The sequence below is a fragment of the Crinia signifera genome, chromosome 1 (assembly GCF_055691185.1).
Source record: "Crinia signifera chromosome 1, ASM5569118v1, whole genome shotgun sequence".
In the NCBI taxonomy this organism is placed as follows: Eukaryota; Metazoa; Chordata; class Amphibia; order Anura; family Myobatrachidae; genus Crinia; species Crinia signifera.
In genome coordinates, this window is record NC_139217.1 from 267,013,463 (window position 1) to 267,035,621 (window position 22,159).

General features: G+C 46.3%; 1 protein-coding gene across 1 annotated transcript; it reads right to left on the bottom strand.

The window, feature by feature from the left end:
* Positions 1-621: 621 nt before the first annotated feature.
* Positions 622-16,831, bottom strand: LOC146071819 (homeodomain-interacting protein kinase 2-like; the record flags this gene model as incomplete). The annotated part of the gene is made up of 6 exons (XM_083179462.1): positions 622-1,192; positions 2,026-2,210; positions 2,634-2,708; positions 3,518-3,631; positions 4,955-5,078; positions 16,260-16,831. Coding segments are annotated over 6 exons (1,641 nt in total), but the record flags the coding sequence as incomplete, so codon positions are not given.
* Positions 16,832-22,159: the final 5,328 nt, after the last annotated feature.

The following is a 22,159-nucleotide window of genomic DNA, read 5'->3' on the forward strand; positions in this document are numbered from 1 at the left end:
GCTGACAATCAGATGGAACAGGAACAAAACAGCATCGATAGGTCCATATACCAGTCCGGAACCAGATGATGGAAAATCTTTGCTGTACCGCCTTGTGGATCGCCAGACAGCCTCTTCTTCCTGGGGGGTCGTCACATCAACACTCAACGCGTTTCGATAATCTTCTTCAGGAGTGTATGATACACTCCTGAAGAAGATTATCGAAACGCGTTGAGTGTTGATGTGACGACCCCCCAGGAAGAAGAGGCTGTCTGGTGATCCACAAGGCGGTACAGCAAAGATTTTCCATCATCTGGTTCCGGACTGGTATATGGACCTATCGATGCTGTTTTGTTCCTGTTCCATCTGATTGTCAGCAGCTTTGCCTGAGGGTTTTATCATACATGCTGTGAAAAAGTCTACTTGTTGTAAGTGCGGACTTGTATTAAAACCTCTTTTTAACCAAAGATAACCTGCACTATGATTGTCCTCTATTCCACCAACTCACATATTATGTGAGAATTGGTGGTTATCTTTTCAGATACTATCACTCGTCTGAGAAATCTCCAATGCAAAATCTATTTGGAAAGAAATGGTGATATCTGTATTGTTCTTTTAAGGTTATACATTGAGAGGTGTGAATTAGGCATAATATTTCTCTGCTTCCAAACGTGCGAGAAGGCGCAGTATGTCTCTGGTTTCTACATGTTGAAAAGGCCGTTGCTGCACCCGAGGAGGCGAGATATGTTGATGCATCTGGCAAGATGGTTTATGCTGCTGCATGGGAGGAGGCGGGATATGTTGATGCATCTGGCAAGATGGTTTATGCTGCTGCATGGGAGGAGGCGGGATATGTTGATGCATCTGGCAAGATGGTTTATGCTGCTGCATGGGAGGAGGCGGGATATGTTGATGCATCTGGCAAGATGGTTTATGCTGCTGCATGGGAGGAGGCGGGATATGCTGCTGCATTGGGCGAGGCGGGATATTCTGCTGCATTGGACGAGGCGGGATATTCTGCTGCATTGGACGAGGCTGGATATGCTGCTGCATTGGGCGAGGCTGGATATTCTTCGGCATTGGACGAGGCGGGATATGCTGATGCACCGGTTGAGGTTGCATCTTCTGCTGCACCTGAGATAGCTTAGTTGCAGTGCTGCAGTTATCCATTGGCCTCTTGCATATTCTCATATTCCGGACACAACTGTCTATACTATGATATAGAGAGAGAAAGAGGGACGTTATAGAGAAGGAAGGACTCAATTGTGCATTGAGACGAAAATGGGAAAGGAAGATGGAAGAAAGACACAATGTCACTGAGTGAACAAGAAATCATATGAGGCAGAAGAAAGCCTTCACACTATACAGAGAATATTCTGTCTCAGATCGAGCAAAGGACAAGGCATCCCTTATCTAAATAATTAATTCATATCTATTAACATTTAGTTATACACATATGTATATGTACAGCTTCAACCACTACATTGTCAGCTGACCCTCAATATCTGCATTTTACCCGTAAAATAATTTTCTGGGACCCCTGTCACCCCACTACATGAAATAGCCCCACATGCAGTAACATGACTTCTAAGTAAACATTGATTTACATTTTGGGCTGCAGACAGTTTGGAAGTAACGCTGCCAATTTGCCTGTACCCCTATATTGCTACCACTATGTTCCCCAGTGCCCCCTATATTGCTACCACTATGTTCCCCAGTGCCCCCTATATTGCTACCACTATGTTCCCCAGTGCCCCCTATATTGCTACCACTATGTTCCCCAGTGCCCCCTATATTGCTACCACTATGTTACCCAGTGCCCCCTATATTGCTACCACTATGTCCCCCAGTGCTCCCTATATTGCTACCACTATGTTCCCCAGTGCCCCCTATATTGCAACCACTATGTTCCCCAGTGCCCCTTATATTGCTACCACTATGTTCCCCAGTGCCCCCTTTATTGCTACCACTATATTCCCCAGTGCCCCCTATATTGCTACCACTATGTTCCCCAGTGCGCCGCAAAACATCAAATAAATTCCGTACTATGAGCAGTGTTGGAAATCCTTGAAGTGGGCCATGGTGAGAAACGGATGCCTCAGAGCCTCACTGGGTGTCATTCTTGTAGCCGCATTCAGGTCCAACATCTTTTTCAGCAGATCAACCAGCTGTCTTCTGTCTGCCCGCTCAACAACAAAGTCAAAGCCATCAAGATCTGTTCGCTCATTCACCTGCAAAGAGACCAAGCGGACATGTTACGTCAGTAATGCAGTCTGTCCGTCTGTAGAGAATAACAAAACCGATAAGCCCCCAGGCTCTGGCTCCCATAACACCTCTGGCAAAAACCCTTGCTCACCACTCTGGATATCCAGAGATGGAACACCTAAAGTCACACGCTGCCACACACTGTCCCATCAGGTGCTCTATGGAAGCCAAAGTATAACTTTTACAGGTTTACAACAAATCAGATTCTACCTATTATCTCGTGGAAAGTGCTAGATAAATGATAACTAGAATCTGATTGGCGGCTACTTCTGTGAACCTACACTTACATATACACATGTTTGTAGAGTGCACATCTGTGCCACAAAGTACATACATGAAACCTTTAGAGCGAGCCAATATACCCCAAACAGTGTCTCATAGGGAAGTACCTTCGGTAAGTCATCCAGACTAAGAAATCTGTCATCGCTGATCTCCTGTGATTCTTGGCTACAGTTTTCAGGTCTCTGCGTCAAAGAAACAATTGTTAGAGAGCAGAGAACTATACGTGCTGGAGATCTGACATTACTGGAGATCTGATATTAATAACATATAGGCCCTTATTCTGATCTGTGCGGCCGGAGCCGCATACGTTGCTCCGGCCGCACAAACCAAAGCCCGCCTACAAGACGGATCGCCACGGCCGTCCGTACGCGGACGGCTGGCGATCCGCATGAAAATGGTGGGGCGTACGCCTCCACCATGGTGGGAGCTGCCCCCTGCATTCGATGGTCGACGACCATCGAAGGCAGGGCCGCACGCTCCACCAGCTCACGCAAGCTTAGACCACACGGACAATCGTCCGTGTGAAAGCTTGTATTTGGGCGGAGAGCTGACATCCGGCGATGTCAGCTTTCCGCCCCCATCACTGGCGTCATAGCCTCATTACCATGCATACGCCCCGCGTTTGCATGGGAACGCCCATGAAACGCTGGGCGTATACATAGGTAAATGAGGCTATCAAGCCCCTCACGCCCCTATACGCCCCCTTTGCGGCGTATAATTTTTGTGTGCGGCGATTTCGCCTGCACATGCGCAGAGTGACCTCTGCGCATGTGCAGAGTGAAAACATCGGCGGTACGGCCGCACGCGGGCCGTACCGCACAGATTAGAATAAGGGCCATAGTATATAATATAGCTGAGCAGAGCGGACTATGATGTCACTATATAGTATATAATATAGCCGAGCAGTGCGGACTATGATGTCACCTAGATGTCACATTACTATGTATCCTATTTGCTACACAACATGGATTAAAAAGGAAAGTTTTCCTACCTTCAGCCACCACGGAGAAGCAGGAGAGTCACGATGGAAGAACATGGTGGTTTTTCTCCCTGAGTTGAGAGTGTTTTTTGGCGGCAGCCCCTGGGTCCAACAGATGAATCTGATCTGTGTGGATGCACATGACACGCATTATTACACAAAAAAGACAATTACAAACACCTTGAGCAACAACTAGGTCTAGGGATGGCCATCGTTTCAAAAGTAAAACTGGCCATCGATAGTGTATAACTATGCAACGGATGACCAGCGATGTTTTTACATATCGATGGCCATCCCTAACTAGGCCTCAAAACGGGACCCCACAGCACACAAGGTCCAGGATTCCAGAATCACCAGGAGAATGGCCACCTTGTGATTTGCAGTGTGGTGCCGCCGCTGATGTTGGATTTCAGAGAAGAAGTAATGATTATATGGGTGCAGAGTATGCAATGTGGTTCTCCCTGGTCTGACGAGCCCTGTGGTCCCACAGGCCTATACTTAGGATGGGAAACGGTCATCTGTCAGACCAGACTTAGGTCGACAGTCATTAGGTCGACCCCGGAAGGTCGACTGTCCCCAAGGTCGACAGGGTTAAAGGTCAACATGGCTCAAGGTCGACATGACTTAAGGTCGACATGGTTTTAGGTCGACAGTCATTAGGTCGACATGAGTTTTCACTGTTTTTTGAGCCGACATGTGCCGACAGGCGGTATTTCATGCCCTACCATCCACTAGGGCTTGGTGGGAGAATAAAATAGTGTGCCGAGCACAGCGAGGCACCGTGCCCGAAGCATTGCGAGCGATGCAAGGGGCTGCTGTTCAACTCCAACTGTGTCCATGTCGACTGTGTCGACATCCGGGTCAAAAACCAGTGAAAAACTCATGTCGACCCAATGACTGTCGACCTAAACCCATGTCGACCTTGGCCCATGTCGACCTTAAGTCATGTCGACCTTGAGCCATGTCGACCTTTAACCCTGTCGACCTTGGGGACAGTCGACCTTCCGGGGTCGACCTAATGACTGTAGACCTAAGTCTGTTCTGACAGATGTACCGCTTCCCTTAGGACACGCAGGCATCTACTGAGGCTCGAGGAAAAGAAATTCCAAACTGAATTAAGAAGAAGATTCTTCACCATTAGAGCAGTAACATTCTGGAAGTCATGGCCGGTGGGGGTGGTTACAGCAACTGTTAATGAATTTAAATCAAAATTGATTTCTGGCCACTAAGGGAATCCTAAAGATATGACTTACTCAAGTCAGTGGTTACAAGTCAGATAGGTTGAACTCGATGGACTAATGTATTTTTTCAGCCTTAATTACTATGTATGTTACTATGTACATATGCACATGGCACTCTTTGCACCTTATATAGATACAGCACTGAATAGTTCAGTGTATACATATAAACCACATAGAAAACATGATTATCTGGCACAGCACTACCTACCTGGTCATATTCCGAGCACCCAGGATACAGGGTGTACCCCAAAAACAGCTCAGCCATTATACAGCCCAAAGACCACATGTCAATGGCTTCATTATACGGCGAATCCAGGATAACCTCTGGAGACCTGCAAAGTTCAGAGTAAGAGAATGAAAAAGTGATAGACAGAGACAATTTATTTAGCATCTTCTAGAAGATAATAGATAAAATCTGGTTGCCATCCCATATTCAGTACATCTCCCACCTTAGTGCAGAGACACAGACGGGAGTAGATCCAGACTGAGAAAGAAAAAGAGACAGACAAAGCAGAGGGAGAGAGAGAGAGATGGAGGTAGATCCAGAGAGAGAGAGAGATTGTGGGAGGGACAGATGTACTAAGCTTTGAAAATTGACAACATGGAGAATGATAAATGACCAACCAATCAGCTTCTAACTGTTATTTTTCAAACAGCCTTTAGCATGATAGTTAGGGGCTGATTGGATGGTACTTTATCACTCTCCACTATATAATTTTTTTGTGTTTACTACATACTGTATCGCCGAGAGAGAGAGGAAGAGTTACATGTTAAACACTTTAGCATTAAGTAAATCACCTATGTGTCGATAACATGATGAGTATGAATGTATGTAAATACAGACAGGTGCACACATATAATACAGAGATAACAGAGCCAAACCCGTGCACTTCTTCTGGCCTGGGATGACAGAGCTCAGACATACTCTTCTTAAGGGGCATGCTTATTATGACCCTAAAAACTAGTATCCTTTCATGCCACATAACATGTCAATATGGACTGCTTTATCTGGGCAATTTACAATTGTACACAGCAGTAATGCCAAGTCGTCATAGCAAATGAAATGAGCAGCATCCTAAGTTACATTAAGTAGAGGCAGCAGTTATAAGAAGTAGAGGCAGCAGTTATAATAAGCAGCGCCAGCGGTTATAATAAGCAGTGCCAGCAGTTAGAACTAGCAATGTCGGCAGTTGATTAATGTAATGCTAGCACTAGGCATGGAATGGGTCCCAGGCTGTGTGTGTGTGACCATTAGGGAGCATGTGACTCGGGGATCAAATAAACTGCTTGGGAATGGCAGAGCTAGCTGAATATGGGGTCAGGAAAGGGAGGAGTCTTCCTCTCTTTCCTGCTGAGATTTTGGTGAGTGGACGTTTCTCCCTTGAGCTTCCACTTGTCCTAATTTAAGCACCTTTCCCTCTGCTAGCATGTCCTCACGGTCCCCACGCCCACGGCGTTCTGCCAGGCTGCCTGCCCGTTTTGCTGAGGATGCCCAGCTGCCCGCCGCCACGCTTACCGCACGGTCGCCCACGGCAACGGCGTCCGCGCCTCCCGCAGGTCGGCGTGTGAGGAGGGCTGTGTCTGCTAGCCCCAGCCCCCGGGCTGCGGGTGCGGCTGCAGCCTCCTCCATGTCGGCTGGTGGGCGGCGTGGAGCCGTGTCGCGGTGCGCGTCCGCGGGTGGGCGTGGGCCTAATGCTGCCTCAGCTCCCCCGGCCCCTGCTAGGAGTCGGCGGGGGGGTCCCGGGAGGGGTGAATCCGCGGGGTCCCAGAGGAGCGTGTCTCCTCTGCCTGATAGGGGCCTGATTCAGAGCATTCAGCCTGCTGCTGGGGCTCGGAGGGCATTGCTTGTGCGCATGCCAGCTAGGGCATGGGGAGGTGTGGGGGCACGGCGGTATCTGGGAATATCGAGGGATTCCCCACCGGGGTCACCGAGGCCATATATGCCCACCTTGCTGGGCAATAGGTCCCGGCTTGCCGGGGGGTGACGCTGCGGAGGGGGGTCCTGGGCGTTCTGGACATGCTCGGGGCAGTAGCTCCGCCCGCGGGGGTCGACACGGTCGGAAGACTGGTCGGGGCTCTGCAGTGGGATCTGCCGACATGGCCTTTGACCCTGAGGCCCTCTCTGCTGCTTGGTCCTCGGTTTCTGGGGCTCTGGCTCCTTTGGTGCAGGCAATGCCACGGGACGCGAGGGGTGACGGTGCTAGTGGGAGCTCCCAGTTCATGCGGGCCATCCAGGATATGGGGGACGCAGTAGCGGTGCTGGGGGGGAGGTCTGCCCGTAACCCCAATACCGTTCATTCCACCCCACGGCGGGCCAGTAGGCGGGGTCCTTCATGCCGGGCCTCAGGCTGCTCAGCCCTGTCCCGGATGAGCATGATACGGCCATGGAGGAGGATTTCCCAGATGTCGACGATGTTGTCGATGAGGAGGTCGACACGGCTGACGATGCCGACACGGATGATGATACCTGGGCTGCTCAGCCAGAGTCGGCAGGTGAGGCCTCTGATGAGGACGGGGAAGGATCTGCTTCTGGGGGGTCTTCAGGCAGTTCCCAGGGTACCCGATCCACCTCTTCTTCCTCTTCTTCTGCTGGTGGGTCTGACCACGGCAGCACGGCGAAGGCCCGAAGCGGGCCGCCAAGTATGCTAAGAAGGCCGCAGGGCGCTTGGCGCAGGGGACAAAACGGAGGAAGAAGGCGGCCTTATCACGCAAGAGGCGTAACCTTCCCGGGGTGGTGCACTGTGACTACACGGCAGTGCTGAGGGGCCTTAGAGAGAGCTGTAGGGTAAAAATTCAGAAAGGAGATTTTGTGTATGTGTTTAGCCTTACGGAGGAGTCCAAAAAGGCGTTTAAAGAGGCCAAGGGTAAAGGGGGGATAGGGGCGGAGGCGTACCGCTCCTACGATAATTGGCTGGCAGGTTTCTGCGTCTTCGCGGCCTGCTACCTGGAGGACAGGCCAGAGGAGCATATGAATGTCATAAGGTACATCCATATGGTCCATGACATGCACCTCAAGTATGGGGGCACTGCTTGGCGTACTTACGATGAGCAGTTCCGACGCAAGCAGGATTGCTTGCACATATTGGACCTGGGGTGTAAGGATGTGGAGATGTGGAGGTGTGGATGGAAGTGGTCAGGGTCCATCTGAGTGCAGTCGAGGGTGTGGCTACAGCGGCAGCCGCGGCCCCCTCCACTGCTCCCAGGGTTTCACCGGGCACCCCACAAGCGCAACGTCCTGCCCCTGGGGCCAGGCCTGCGGGAACAGGACAGGCGAAGGGGAAGTGTTTTGCCTATAACAACAACTCTTGCCAGCTGGGACAGAAATGCAGGTTTAAACATGTCTGCATCAATTGTTCTGGGAACCACCCAGCCTCCAATTGCTTTCGGGGGGGGGGGTCGCCTCGGTAGAGGGGCGGGCGCAGGTTCCTCCTCCAAGGCGGTTCCCTCCGGGAACCCTCGATAGGGCTCATACCCCGGTTAGGGTCGAGGCGATGGCCGGCTGGCTTAGTCGATACCCAGATAGGGCGACTGCAGAGTTTTTGTTTCAGGGTTTTAGTCAGGGGTTCCAGTTGCCAGTTCAGGGTGTAGTTAGAGGGGGCTCCTTCAGAAACCTGCAGTCTGCTTGTTCACTCCCTGAAGTGTTAAGGGATAAAGTGGACAAAGAGTTAAAGTTGGGGCGTATGGCTGGCCCTTTCGATCAGCCCCCAGTTGATGGCTTGGTTATCTCCCCCGTAGGAGTCGTGCCCAAGAAGGTCCCTGGCAAATTCCGCCTAATTCAACATCTGTCTTACCCTGCGGGTTTCTCTGTCAATGACGCCATCCCAGAACCGTGCTGTTCAGTGGCTTATCAGTCATTTGACGACGCCCTGGCTATGGTTAGGTCATACGGCGCAGGGGCCCTTATGGCTAAGATCGATGTTGAGTCCGCATTCCGGCTGCTCCCATTGCACCCCAATGCTTTCAGGTTAATGGGCTTTCGCATAGGAGAGGAGTATTTCATCGACAAATGCTTGCCTATGGGGTGTTCAGTATCCTGTGCCTTTTTGGAAAGGTTCAGTACCTTTTTGCATTGGTGTGTGGAGCAGTCGTCTGGGGAGAGCGGGATCGCTCATTACCTCGATGACTTTCTGTGTGTGGGGCCGGCTGGGTCCACCCGTTGTGCAGCCATCCTAGAAAATATCCGTTCTCTTTTCCATCAATTCAGGGTTCCGATTGCGGAAGAGAAAACGGAGGGCCCTGTCACGTGCCTTTCCTTTCTGGGGATCCAGATTGACTCAGTGCAGGGGCTTTGCTCGCTGCCACTGGATAAGGTCACGAAACTCGGGGAGGCCATAGAAGTGTGTCGCCAAGCCAGAAAAGTCCCATTACGTCAAGCTCAGTCTTTGCTGGGGCAGCTGAATTTCGGTGCAAAGTTATCCCTATGGGCAGGTTGTTTTGTAGGAAGTTGGAGCGTGCCACTGCTGGGGTGGCCAGAGCGCATCACCTAGTCCGCCTGTCGAGCGAGATCAGGTGAGACCTGGAGGTCTGGGCTGCATTCCTCCAGCATTTCGGATCTGGTTGGCTCCGGTAGTGGACAATCTTCAGTTGCAGTTGTTCACTGATGCCGCAGTTTCCACTGGTTTCGGTTGTTTTTTAGCTGGTAGTTGGTCTGTTGCTCCTTGGCCCTCTGTTTGGTTTGAGTCGGGCCTGACACGTGACTTGCTGCTGTTGGAGTTGTCCCCCATTATGGTTTCCATGGAAATCTGGGGGCCTCGCCTGGCAAACAGGAGTCTGCTTTTCTGGTGTCATAATTTAGGGGCGGTTCACACCATTAACCCCTTCCTGACAGAGCTAGTTTTTGCGTTCCTGACAGAGCCATTTTTTTCAAATCTGACATGTCTCACTTAAGTGGGGATAACTTTTTTTTGCTTTTACTTATCCCAGTGATTTTGAGATTGTTTTTTCGTGACACATTGTACTTCAAATTAGTGGTAAATTTGGGTCGATACAGTCTGTGTTTTTTTGTGAAAAATACCAAAATGTCGTGAAAAAATGGAAAATTTAGCGATTTGCAAAATGTTACATTTTCTGCTTGTGAGACAAATAATCATACCACTCAAAATAGTTAATAACTAACATAGACCATATGTCTACTTTATGTTGCCATCATTATTTCAACTTCCTTTTCATTTTTTTGGACACTAGGAGGCGTAAAATATGAATAGCAAATTCTCAAATTTTCAAGAAAATTTCAAACACTGATTTTTTTAGGGACCAGTTCAGTTCTGATGTGACTTTGAGGGACTTGTATGTGAGACACCCCCATAAATGATGCCATTTCAAAAACTGCACCCCTCACAGTATTCAAAACAGCATTTTGGAAGTTTGTTAACCCTTTAGGTGTTTCACAGGAATTAAAACAAAGTGTAGGTGAAATTTCAAAATTTCATTTTTTTTGCAGAGTTTCAATTTTAATACATTTTTCTAACGAATACAGTAGATTTTACTAGAGAAATGTGACTAAAAATTGATTCCCCCAATTCTTTGGTTTTCATAAATATCCTATATGTGGCCCTAGTGTGCACGGTGACCAAACCACAGGCTTCATAATAGAAGGAGCACCTACTTGATTTTGGAGCCTCCTTTTTATGAGATTATTTTTTAGGCACCATGTAGGTTTCTAGGCACCATAAGATGCTAAAAGTTAGGAACCCCCCCACAAGTGACCCCATTTTGCAAACTACACCCTTCAGGGAATTCATCTAGGGGTATAGTGTACATTTCAAACCCCCAGGGGTTTCACCAATTGTGGTACAACTGGGCAGTGAAAATAAAAAAAAAAATTTTTTCATTTTCACAGCTCAGTTGTATCAAAATTGGTGAAACCCCTGGGGGTTTGAAATGTACACTATACCCCTAGATGAATTCCCTGAAGGGTGTAGTTTGCAAAATGGGGTGACTTGTGGGGGGGTTCCACTGTATTGGTGCAACATAGCACCCACCATTCATTCCACCAAAATCTGTGCTGCAAAATCCAAAAATCACTCCTTCCCTTCTGAGTCCTGCCATGCACCCAACTGGTATTTTTTGGTCACATGTGAGGCATTGCCGTACTCGGGAGAAATTGGGGCACAGATTTTGGGGTGCTTTGTATCCTTCATTCCTTGTGAAAATGAAAAATTTTGAGCCAGATCTGCATTTTTGTGTAAAAAAATGTAATTTTTCATTTTCACTGACCACTTGTATCAAAATTGGTGAAACCCCTGGGGGTTTGAAATGTACACTATACCCCTAGATGAATTCCCTGAGGGGTGTACTTTGCAAAATGGGGTGACTTGTGGGGGGGTTCCACTGTATTGGTGCAACATAGCACCCACCATTCATTCCACCAAAATCTGTGCTGCAAAATCCAAAAATCACTCCTTCCCTTCTGAGTCCTGCCATGCACCCAACTGGTATTTTTTGGTCACATGTGAGGCATTGCCGTACTCGGGAGAAATTGGGGCACAGATTTTGGGGTGCTTTGTATCCTTCATTCCTTGTGAAAATGAAAAATTTTGAGCCAGATCTGCATTTTTGTGTAAAAAAATGTAATTTTTTACAGAAAAATGCAGTTCTGGCTCAAAATTTTTCATTTTCACAAGGAATGAAGGATACAAAGCACCCCAAAATCTGTGCCCCAATTTCTCCCGAGTACGGCAATGCCTCACATGTGACCAAAAAATACCAGTTGGGTGCATGGCAGGACTCAGAAGGGAAGGAGTGATTTTTGGTGGTGGAATGAATGGTGGGTGCTATGTCGCATTAGCAAGACCCCCGAAGCACCAATACAGTGGAACCCCCCCACAAGTGACCCCATTTTGGTCACCAGCTTTGGGAGGGGGGCTGGCGCTGCGGCTGGTGGGGGGTTGGGAGGGGTGCTGGCGCTGCGGCAGCCGGGTGGGTGGGAGGGAGGGGGGGCTGCCGGGTGGGATGGGGGGGCTGGCGATCGGTGGTGATCGGTGCTGTACTTAACAGCACCGATCACCACTGATCACTGTGTTACCGAGCGGCTTAGCCGCCGGTAACACAGAAAACGCTGCAATTGGCTGTTCACATTTGAACAGCCAATCGCAGCGATCGCCGCGAGGGGGGATGTCTGCTGTCAGGGACAGCAGACATCTCCAAACTGTCACCGCGTCTATAGACGCGGTGACAGTTTAAAACCATGACGTATATATACGTCTTCGGTCGGGAAGTACCTCCCGACCATGACGTATATATACATCATATGTCGGGAATATCTTTATATATATATATATATATATATATATATGTGTATGTATATATATATATATATATATATATATATATACACATATATATATATATATATATATACACACACACACATATATATATATATATATATATATATATGTATGTGTGTGTATATATATATATATATATATATATATACATATATATACACACACATATATATATATATATGTGTGTGTATATATATATATATATATATATATATATATATATTTTCTCATTCATTCATGCCAAATTGTATTTTTGTGCAGCTTGATGCTGCTGCTGCTGCGGGGGGAGGGGGGAGGAGGGAGGAGGGCAGCGCTGCTGCGCTGAGCTGCCGGGGGAGCCGGGGGAGCTGCTGCTGCTGCCGGGTGAGTGCCCGGCGGGTGGGAGGTGGGGGCTGCACATCGGTGGTGATCGGTGCTGTACTTGACAGCACCGATCACCACCGATCCCTGTGTTACCGAGCGGCTTAGCCGCCGGTAACACAGGAAACGCTGTGAATGGCTGTTCAGATTTGAACAGCCAATCACAGCGATCGCCGACCGGGGGGGGCACCCCTGCCCCCCCTGGGCGGCGAGGGGGGATGTCTGCTGTCAGGGACAGCAGACATCACCTAACTGTCACTGCGTCTCTAGACGCAGTGACAGTTACAAACCATGACGTACATTTATGCCATGTGTCGGGAAGTACTTCCCGACCATGACGTAAATGTACGTCAAATGTCGGGAAGGGGTTAACAACCAGAGGGCCAAGTCGCTTGTTGTGTTGCGCGTGTTGAGCCATCTGTTTCTTCAATGTTTGCGCTTCAACATATTGTTCAGGGCGCAACACGTGCCCGGGGTCGAGAACCTATTTGTTACCCCCAATTGTTTGTGACTCTTCCCTTTTGTGTCCTGGTATGGCTTCAATTGTGATTGAAGCATGTCTCCGGCACCAATATGTGCCACAATCAGAATCTAAATTTTTTTTTCTTCTTTGGCAGATCCTCTAGTCCAATACCATGTCCCTTCATAACAATTCAACCGTACTAATGGCTTCTTTTTTCTTCTCCTTTATAGGTGTGGGGTACGATAGGTTAAAGGTGTGGGTAGTGGGTCACTCCTTTATCTATTGGGCTGCTAGGTTGGTTGCCTCTGGGGGGGGGCCTGAGTTTCCTTGCTCCCAATACATTAGGTGGTTGGGTATTAGGGGAATGACTTGGGGCACCCTGAAGTCATTCCTTATGGTGAATGTTCGCAGGTTTGGGGTGCCCGAAGTCCTGGTGCTTCATCTCGGTGGCAACGACCTCGAGAAAATGTCCCAATTGAGATTGCGGGCCCAGATCCTGAGTGATCTGGAGGCCATTTGTGCAGCCTGGGCACACTGTACGTTAGTGTGGACTTTTATTGTGCCTCGTATCTGTTGGAGAGGGGCCAGAGATGCTAAGGTGGTTTACGAGGCCAGACAGAAGCTTAATTCGGCTGTTACAAGGTGGGTTTTAACGGCCGGCGGTGCTGTTATACCTCATACTCGGATTAAGTTTAAGTGCCGTCACCTGTATAGGCCTGATGGGGTTCATTTATTTCCAGAGGGGCTGTTTATGTTTCTGGAGGATCTGCTTCTGGTTGTTGCTTGGGTGTCTTAGACTGGTGGTGGGGCTGTACCCTGGGATCAGGGTTCATGCCTTTGCGGGAAAGAACGGCAGGTTAATAGTTTATTAGCCTCCACAGTAGCGCACGCAGGGGGGGTTTCCGAGTACCCAGAAACCCCCCCAGGAGTCTTTTTAAAATCGGACCTTGGGAACCGAAGATATCTGACTTCAAAGCAGTGGTCCCCATCCAAGCCTGTTAATTGCTCTTCCCAGTCAGATATTTCAGGTTTTTTCTGACATAGAGTTTTTCTGGGGGTATATCCCAAAAGCTGGGACTCTCCCCCTTTGAAAGACACTAGAAGCTTGTCTCTACTGTGCCCAGAACCAGAGATATCAGCCTTCCAGCAGCTGGTTACTGCTCCAGCTCCACACACCTGGTATGTAGTTTTATATACTCATTGGCAGATTGCTCTGCCTCCTGAACTCTGATCCCCTAGTCCCCAATACCATTTGGTAGGTGAGATTCTCTAGTTTTTAATTCCATTAAAATCTAAGAAATCTATTTCCGGGAACTGGAGATATCTGCAGTCAAGCAAGCTGTCCTCCCACCAGAAAATTATGAATAATAAGCCCACTCCACTATACACCCCATCTCTGCATATTAAACATCCTCTACCACCCTGGAAGTTATGTATCAGGGCCCCTTCTTTCAGCCCAATGCCCCCTTCTCCCACCCCATCTCCCACCATTTGTGCAGTAAAGGGGTAATTAGTGGAAATTACTGATCCAGGCCGTACAGGCAGAGCGGTTGATATAATACCCCCTACCACCCGCGGGACATCAAAGCATATACTGGGTCACCTAAGTGTCCATCTCCGTGCTTTGCTCCGCCCCTCTGGAAACCCCCTTCTGAAAATCCTGCGTTTGCCCCTGTCCATTACCCGTTTATGCAACGTATATAGATTGTTTTCGGTGCGCTCGCCTATTCATTGACTTATGCCTTTCGCTCGATCTCCCGCTTGGGGGCAGCGAGACCACCTGGCTGGGTGGTAGTCAATGTAGTAGGTCGAGTGGATACCGCTTGGTAGGGTAGTTTGATTACGTATGCTGAGTTTGGGGGTGGAGTTTAGTTTAGTAGCCGTTCTTTCTTGGCCACCATTTATTTAAATTAGTTTAATCAAATCAAAAACTAGCTTAAATATTCAAATAATAAATCAGCTAACAATTTCTGCCAAACCTATGTCTCCGAGTCTTTATTTCAGGTTTAATGTTAAGATAAGTTAAGTTAAGGTTTAACATGCTAGAGGTACACACACATGAGGTGCTAAAATGTTTAAGAACAAGCAGTGCCAGCAGTTAGAACAAGCAGTACCAGCAGTTAAGGGCCCCATACATCAGCAATTAATTGTGACAATTTTCAGATATGGAGATGTGACAATTTTCAGATATGGAGATGATTGCCACAATTAATTTTAGATGTGTGGGCTCCCCCTTTTGGCAATCCCAATCAAAATCGCCAATCGATTGCTTAATCAGGTTTTTAAACATGTTTAATAATCTGGTATTATCTGCAGATCTTATTTATATGTGTGGGCATTCCCAATTCGTCTTCTCCATCTATTTACATTATGAACAGCAATCGATTGGGCAATTTCCAGATATGAAGATGCAATCTTTAGATGGAAAAATCTGCCGATCACTGAAATAAATCTGTAATGTGTGGGCAAAGTCAGATAGATTGTAAAATCCATTTATCTGGCCAAAAAATCCCTGGATCTGGAAATCCATAAATTGTGATTGCTGATGTATGGGGCCCATTAGAAAAAGCATTGCCAGCAGTTAGAACAAGCAGTGCTGGCAGTTAGAACAAGCAGTGCTGGCAGTTAGAACAATCAGCCACAGTGCTGTTGGCCTCTCATGCTCTTGTAGACAGTAACTTATCCATTAAATCCTATTCATCTATTACCTTTACTCAGGGCCTCCAATAGGGGGGTGCTATGGTTACAGCTGTCGGGGCCCGACCTCTGGAAGGGCCCAGGCAGCTCATTTTGACCGCCACAACCCCCCAACTGCCTCCGCTGTGCTGAACAAAGCATGTCCCTGAGCGCAGGCTTATTCAACCCAGGACGCTGGCGGCCAATTAAAATGCTGCACCAGCTTTTGAGTCAATCAGAGCTTGCGTGGCAGCAGCCAATCAGAGCGGCAGACGGTACGCAAGCTCTAATTGGCTCACCAGCTGGTGCTGCATTTTAATTGTCTGCCGGGATCTTGAGTTGAAGAATCCTTTGCTCTGGGACCTTTGGGCTACAGCTCAGCAGAAGAGGAGATGGGGAGCAGGAGCCAGGTTATGGTAAGTCAAGTGAGGAGGGAGAGGGGGGGTTTGGGCGACTGGAAATGAGTGCCGGGCCCCAAAATTCCTGATGGCGGGCCTAAATTTACCGCTTTCTGACAGCATCTACAAGAACCGAGCTATGTATAAGAGTAACAGCGATAGTTACTCAGCAACAGAAGCACAAAAGGAGTTATATAACACTGACACAAACATGAAATAAAGTAGTATACAAGATCCCACCGCCATATTATTCCTCATGTTACGTAAAACTGCTGTCCTGAGACACTAATCTGAGTCTTACAAGGGGCTAATCTGACTATGTCTCACCTGTAATACCTGGTTGTCACATAGCTGGGATGCTTTGCATTGGACTTCACTATGGCAGATCCAAAATCAATGACCTTTACCCTGTTAGGCTCTTTTATAGGGTCCACCAGCATTATGTTCTCGGGCTTTAGGTCTGTGTGGATGATGCCCAGGGTTTTCATCTGGGCGAGAGCAGTGCACACTTGGTGTATGATCGGTCGGATGTCTACAAGTGGTGTTGGCTTGAACCTATTCTGCCTCATAAATTGGTAGAGGTCCTGTCCCAGCAGCTCATAAACAATGCATGTGTGGTTCTTGTGGCTAAACTTCTCATATGCTTGAACAATGTTATATTCATATGCTCCATTCCTGTTGAGCCACGTCATTATATTTGCCTCCATTTGTCCCTCCTTGGCAAAGTAAGGGGTGTTCTTAAAGATCTTAATTGCTACGTTCCTCCCGGTGCCTCTTTCGCAGCATTTCACCACCTTGCCGAAAGATCCTTGTCCCAGAAACTCTAGCACTTGGTATGAGTGTTTCAGGGAAGAAAGTACTTCATTTTGCACAGGGCAGTAATTTTCATCACTGTTATAATAAAAAAAAACATAAAGGGATAAGGGTCAAGTTTATCAGTACAGAACTTTGCATTTCTGAGATGGGATTTATGGGAAGAGAATATTTCTATAAAAAAAAGAAGACAAAGGGGGAAATTTACTAAGATGTGTATTCTACTTCACATGTGGTGTTGCTATGGGCAACCAATCAGAATCTACTTCTCATTTATTTAGCACCCTCTAGAACAGGGGTGGGGAACTAACCGTTCTGAGTGGCCCTCCCACCCACCTGGCAGCTTTGCCGGAAGTACAGGGGAATTCTCACGAGAGGTCGGTAGTTCTGGCGAGATTCCTCTTAATCAGCAGTAGCCGGAGACTGTCACTCCTATTCAGTGTCAGCCGCCGGAGCGAGGGACGGCTGCAGCAGGACAATTTGTAAGAGAAATTTTTACATATGGCCCCCGAAGAATTTTTTCCCCATACAAATGGCCCTTGGCACAAAAAAGGTTCCCCACCCCTGCTCTAGAAGAAAGTAGTCAGAGGGCCTTATTTTGGTTCACTCTTTCTGACAAAATCCTTCTTAGATGGACAAAACCATGTGAACTGCAGGGGAGCATATGCAAAATGTGCAGAAAGAGTTAGATTTGGGTGGGGGTTTTACTTCAAAGTGAGATCTACAGTATATTGAAGTGTAAAAATAAAGCAGCCAGTATTTTCCCTGCACAGAAACAAAATTACTCACCCAAATCTAATTCTCTCTGCACATGTTACATCTACCCCCCCTGCAGTGCACATGGTTTTGTCCATCTAAGAAGTATTTTGTCAGAAAGAGTGAATCAAAATAAGGCCCAGAATCATATTGGTTGCCATAGCAACATCACATGTGAAGTAGAATACACATCTTAGTAAATTTCCCCCAAACTACTTTTTTGTGTGTAGTAAACAAATGCAAGAAAAGATTTTTGGTCCAGGTGATATGAATATTATGCTTCATGTCCCTTATTCAGGTGTAGTCACAAAGCGGCATTGATATCCGATTCAGAATGAGTTGCAGTTGCACCAACAAGATTTTGCAGGCACAGTACTATCATGTGAGCGCTTCACTTTATACTCTTGATAAAGGGCCTTATTCAGATCTGAGCTCAGTACAAATTTGTTTGGAAAATGGGCAAAACCATGTGCACTGCAGGAGGAGCAGATGTAACCGGAGCAAAGAGTGTTAAATTTGGGTGGGGTGTGCTGAAACTGAAATCAAAATTGCAGTGTAAAAATAATGCAGCCAGTATTTACCCTGCACAGAAACAAAATAACTCAACCAAATCTAACTCTCTCTATACAGGTTACATCTGCTCCTCCTGCAGTGCACATGGTTTTGCCCATTTTCCAAACAAATTTGTACTGAGCTCAGATCTGAATAAGGCCCAAAGTCTCCTAGCGAGGTGATACCGGTCGGCCTGAGGCACTGATAAAATGTTTTTTAATCTACTAAAGGTAAAGGAGTCCCGCGCTACCTTTTACCTATACATGTGACGTATACTATTCGTACTTTCCTGTTCTTTTATTGAAATAAATATTTTTACTATTTTTGGGGAATACTTTTAGTTTGTAATTATTTTATGTGTTTTTTCCCAACTTTGAGACTTTTGTTGGTACAAATACATTTTTAAACCATAACATAAGTATTACAACTCCATTTTTTTGGGATGTCTTATGTGATACGTCAACATTTGGGAGAATATTTGGAGTTGAACCATTATACACAAAGAAACCCAAATAGGAGTTACCAGGTACCAAGCAATCCGCTTCTGTTACTTATAAAGCACAGATGGCTTATAAAGATGGCAGTTACAGTTGTTGTCTCTCTCCATTCAAAGGCTTAATACAACTCCCCTCAAGTTATGTAAAAATTATTATCCGATGTACAGAAGAGAATCATTCACTGACCCGTGATCCTGTGCTTGTCGTTTGAGTAGTTGTTTAGGCTGATCCATATTGGAATAGTCTATACTGATCCAAATAATGCTTGCAGTTACTCTGGAGTCTGCACGCGAAATGCTGGATTTTGCTATATCTTTTAGTTCTGTTTGGTACGTTGCCTAGCAACAATTCAGAAAGCTCCATGACATCACAATGACATCAAAATAGTGTGGCCAGCTGCTCAGGTGAACAAATAACCCCCTTTATAGCTACTTATTGCCACACATAGTATTTTCCATTATTATTTTGGAGGGATATGGTCACACATCCCAGATTTTGCCATGTTCCGTTTAGTACTGGGGCCCCCCAGCTATCTTAATGACCTGGCATGACATTAATAACCATGATCTTAGATATAACGTTTTCAACATGACCTCTCCCAAACTAACATATGAGGTACCGCTTTTGAGTTTCTTGGTACTTAAGAGAGGAGAGTTGTTAAATAAAATCCTTAAATTCCTTGAAGTATTCGCACCTGAATGAGGGCCCATGTACTGCCCTGACTCAGCTGTCCCAACTGTCACCTCATAATCTCTGATACACTGTAACACATAACTGTTACATGGAAATGCAGAGTTCTATGTAACACAGGGTCCAACATCGTGATTAAACAATTCTCATAACCATAGATCACCATTAACATTTACCCCAAGCAGAAATAAGGGATGCTGCATACTTGTAAATGTTACAGAAAACACAGGGAGTGATTCAGAGGTAGTCACAGTGACGAAATGTGTGCAGTTGGCCAATGTTCTGTGTCCAAGTTTATCGCACATGCAACCCGGAGGCATGCCGAGACAAAGAATTGGATGCAGGGACTAAAGGTGGTCATACACACGCAGATTTATCTTCAGATCTGTTTGGTTGGAACAAAAACATGGTTATGGATGAGAGCAAATTACAGTTGACCATTTGCTTGGAAATGCTGGAAAACTGACAAACTGTCACTCATCCATAACCATGTTTTTGTTCCAACCAGCCAGATCTGAAGATAAATCTTACTAGTGTATGGGCACCTTAAGACTTGTAGTGGGTGTTATTGTAACGTAAATGCTAAACATTTATGCAGTGACAGCTAGGAATTTGCAGGGAAGATTCTTGTCAATATTCTATGTACGAGTTATTAAACTTGTAAAGGGAAAGTGTTGGACATCCTGATCTGAGCTCCTACTATGTTGACTTTGACCCTAAATCTGTCCCAGATGGTCGGCTTTCAGTGGAGTTGAGAAGAGGGTAACACTGATTTTACAATTGACATTTGCATTCATATTATAACATTACAGGGAAGATATAATGCTGGCTGAACACAGCCATTTTTTAAAGGCCAATCACTTACAAGGCAAAACCATGCTTGTAAGCGATTGCCTCTTTAAAAAAACCTTCGACAGGTACCCTGGACAGCTGCCGAACTCAGGTGGCATTGAATCCCACCCCTCTACTTAGTTTTGGAGGCAGTGTCTAACTTATATCACACCTAAGGAGCAGGGGCACCAACCAAGGGTACACAAATGTTAGACACTTTGCCAGGGGGAAATGTAATACACGTCAATAAAAAGGTCTACATTTCTAAAACAGCTGGTAAAGTGTTAGCATTAACCACACCTGGCACTGCACGGCGGTATTGGGTTTGTGTACAGTAGTCAATTCCATTCTCCTGCTATACTTATGTATTAAACCTTGGAGAGAGAGCCAGAGTGGAGAGAGATAAAAGTACCAAGCAATCCGCTACTGTTATTTATAAAGCACAGCCTGTGAGATCGCAGTTACAGTTGGTGTCTCTCCATTTGATATCTTTCATAGGCTTAATACATCTCCCCTCAAGTTGTGTAAAAAGATCTTTTAAACACTGAAAAGCAAATAATGGGTGTTCTCCGATTTACAGAAGAGAATCATTTACTGACCGGTGTTCCTGTGCTTGTCGATTGAGTAACTTAGGCTGATCCATATTGGAATAGTTTACGCTGATAGAATAGTCTACGCTGATAGAATAGTCTATGCTGATAGAATAGTCTACGCTGACAAAATAATGCTTGCAGTTCCTCTGGAGTCTGCACGCTAAATGCTGGATTGTGCTATTTCTTTTAGTTCTGTTTGGTGCGTTGCCTAGCAACCATTCAAAAAGGTCTGACATCACAGTGAGATCATAATAGTATGGCCAGCTGCTCAGGTGAACAAATTACCCCCTTTATAGCTACTTATTGCCACACATAGTATTTCCCATTATTATTATTATTTTGGAGGGACATGGCCAAACATCCCAGATTTTGCCATGCCCATGTAAATACTAGGGCCCCACAGCTATCTTAATGGCCCTGGGTGACATTAATAACCATGATCTTAGATAGAACGTTTTCACCATGACGTCTCGAAAAATAAAATATGAAGTACTGTTAGTAGGGTTACCACCTCATCCCATTAATTCCGGACACATATTAATTACACAGGTTCTGTGGCTGGCTGACTTCAAGACACCATTTCACCTGGTTTTAAACTGCCACAGAACCTGTGTAATTAATATGTGTCCGGAATTAAAGGAATGATGTGGTAACCCTGTTAGTGATTTCCTTGGTACTTAACATTAGCCATATGCACTTTCATTTGGAGGGTACAGGTTTGATCCAACATTACTCTCTTAAACCCGCTGACTTCAACTACCCGTATATCTTTGGAGGGTACTGTATGTGATTTCTAGGTCAACATTCGCAATGTCAACATGTTGCTTGTCAATATTATAAACATGTTAACCTTATGTGGGTGTACATATTGAACATAGGAGTGTTAACTTTGTGTTGAGAATAGGGTAGAATAGCAGTGTTGACATGCATTGCGTCAACATATCAATATCCCGTATGTTGACAATGTATACCACAATGCTCTGGAACACTGGTGCACCCAGATAACATACAAGAACATATAAACACAGATCTGGCCCTGGTCACAATCAAACCCATAAAGCCAGGACTGGGAAGCTGCGGTGCTAACCACTGTGCCAAGAGAGATCCAGATTTGCTACTTAGCTATTGAGCAAAAACGCCTGGCAATATAATTGCAAAAATATAAATCTGCACCTAATGTCTCTGCATAACAGAAACACATTAAATGAACGTGATATCTATCTAGCTAAAAGGCTAACCACTCATCACCGCCATGAGGCGTAGTACTACCAGTGACCACAAGAGGCCACTCAACATAACAAAATGACTCCTTTGTGTGCTAAAAGATGTCATAACAGAAAGCGAAAGCAATTTTTGCAGGAACGGTGATCCATTCAAAGGGAGATGTGAAGACAGAGACTGGAGGTAAAAGCAGATAGGGAATGGGGGTGGAGTTTGAGAGCTCAAAGCGACAGATTGCAGAAGCATTAATACAAAATACAAAAGAAAAATTAGG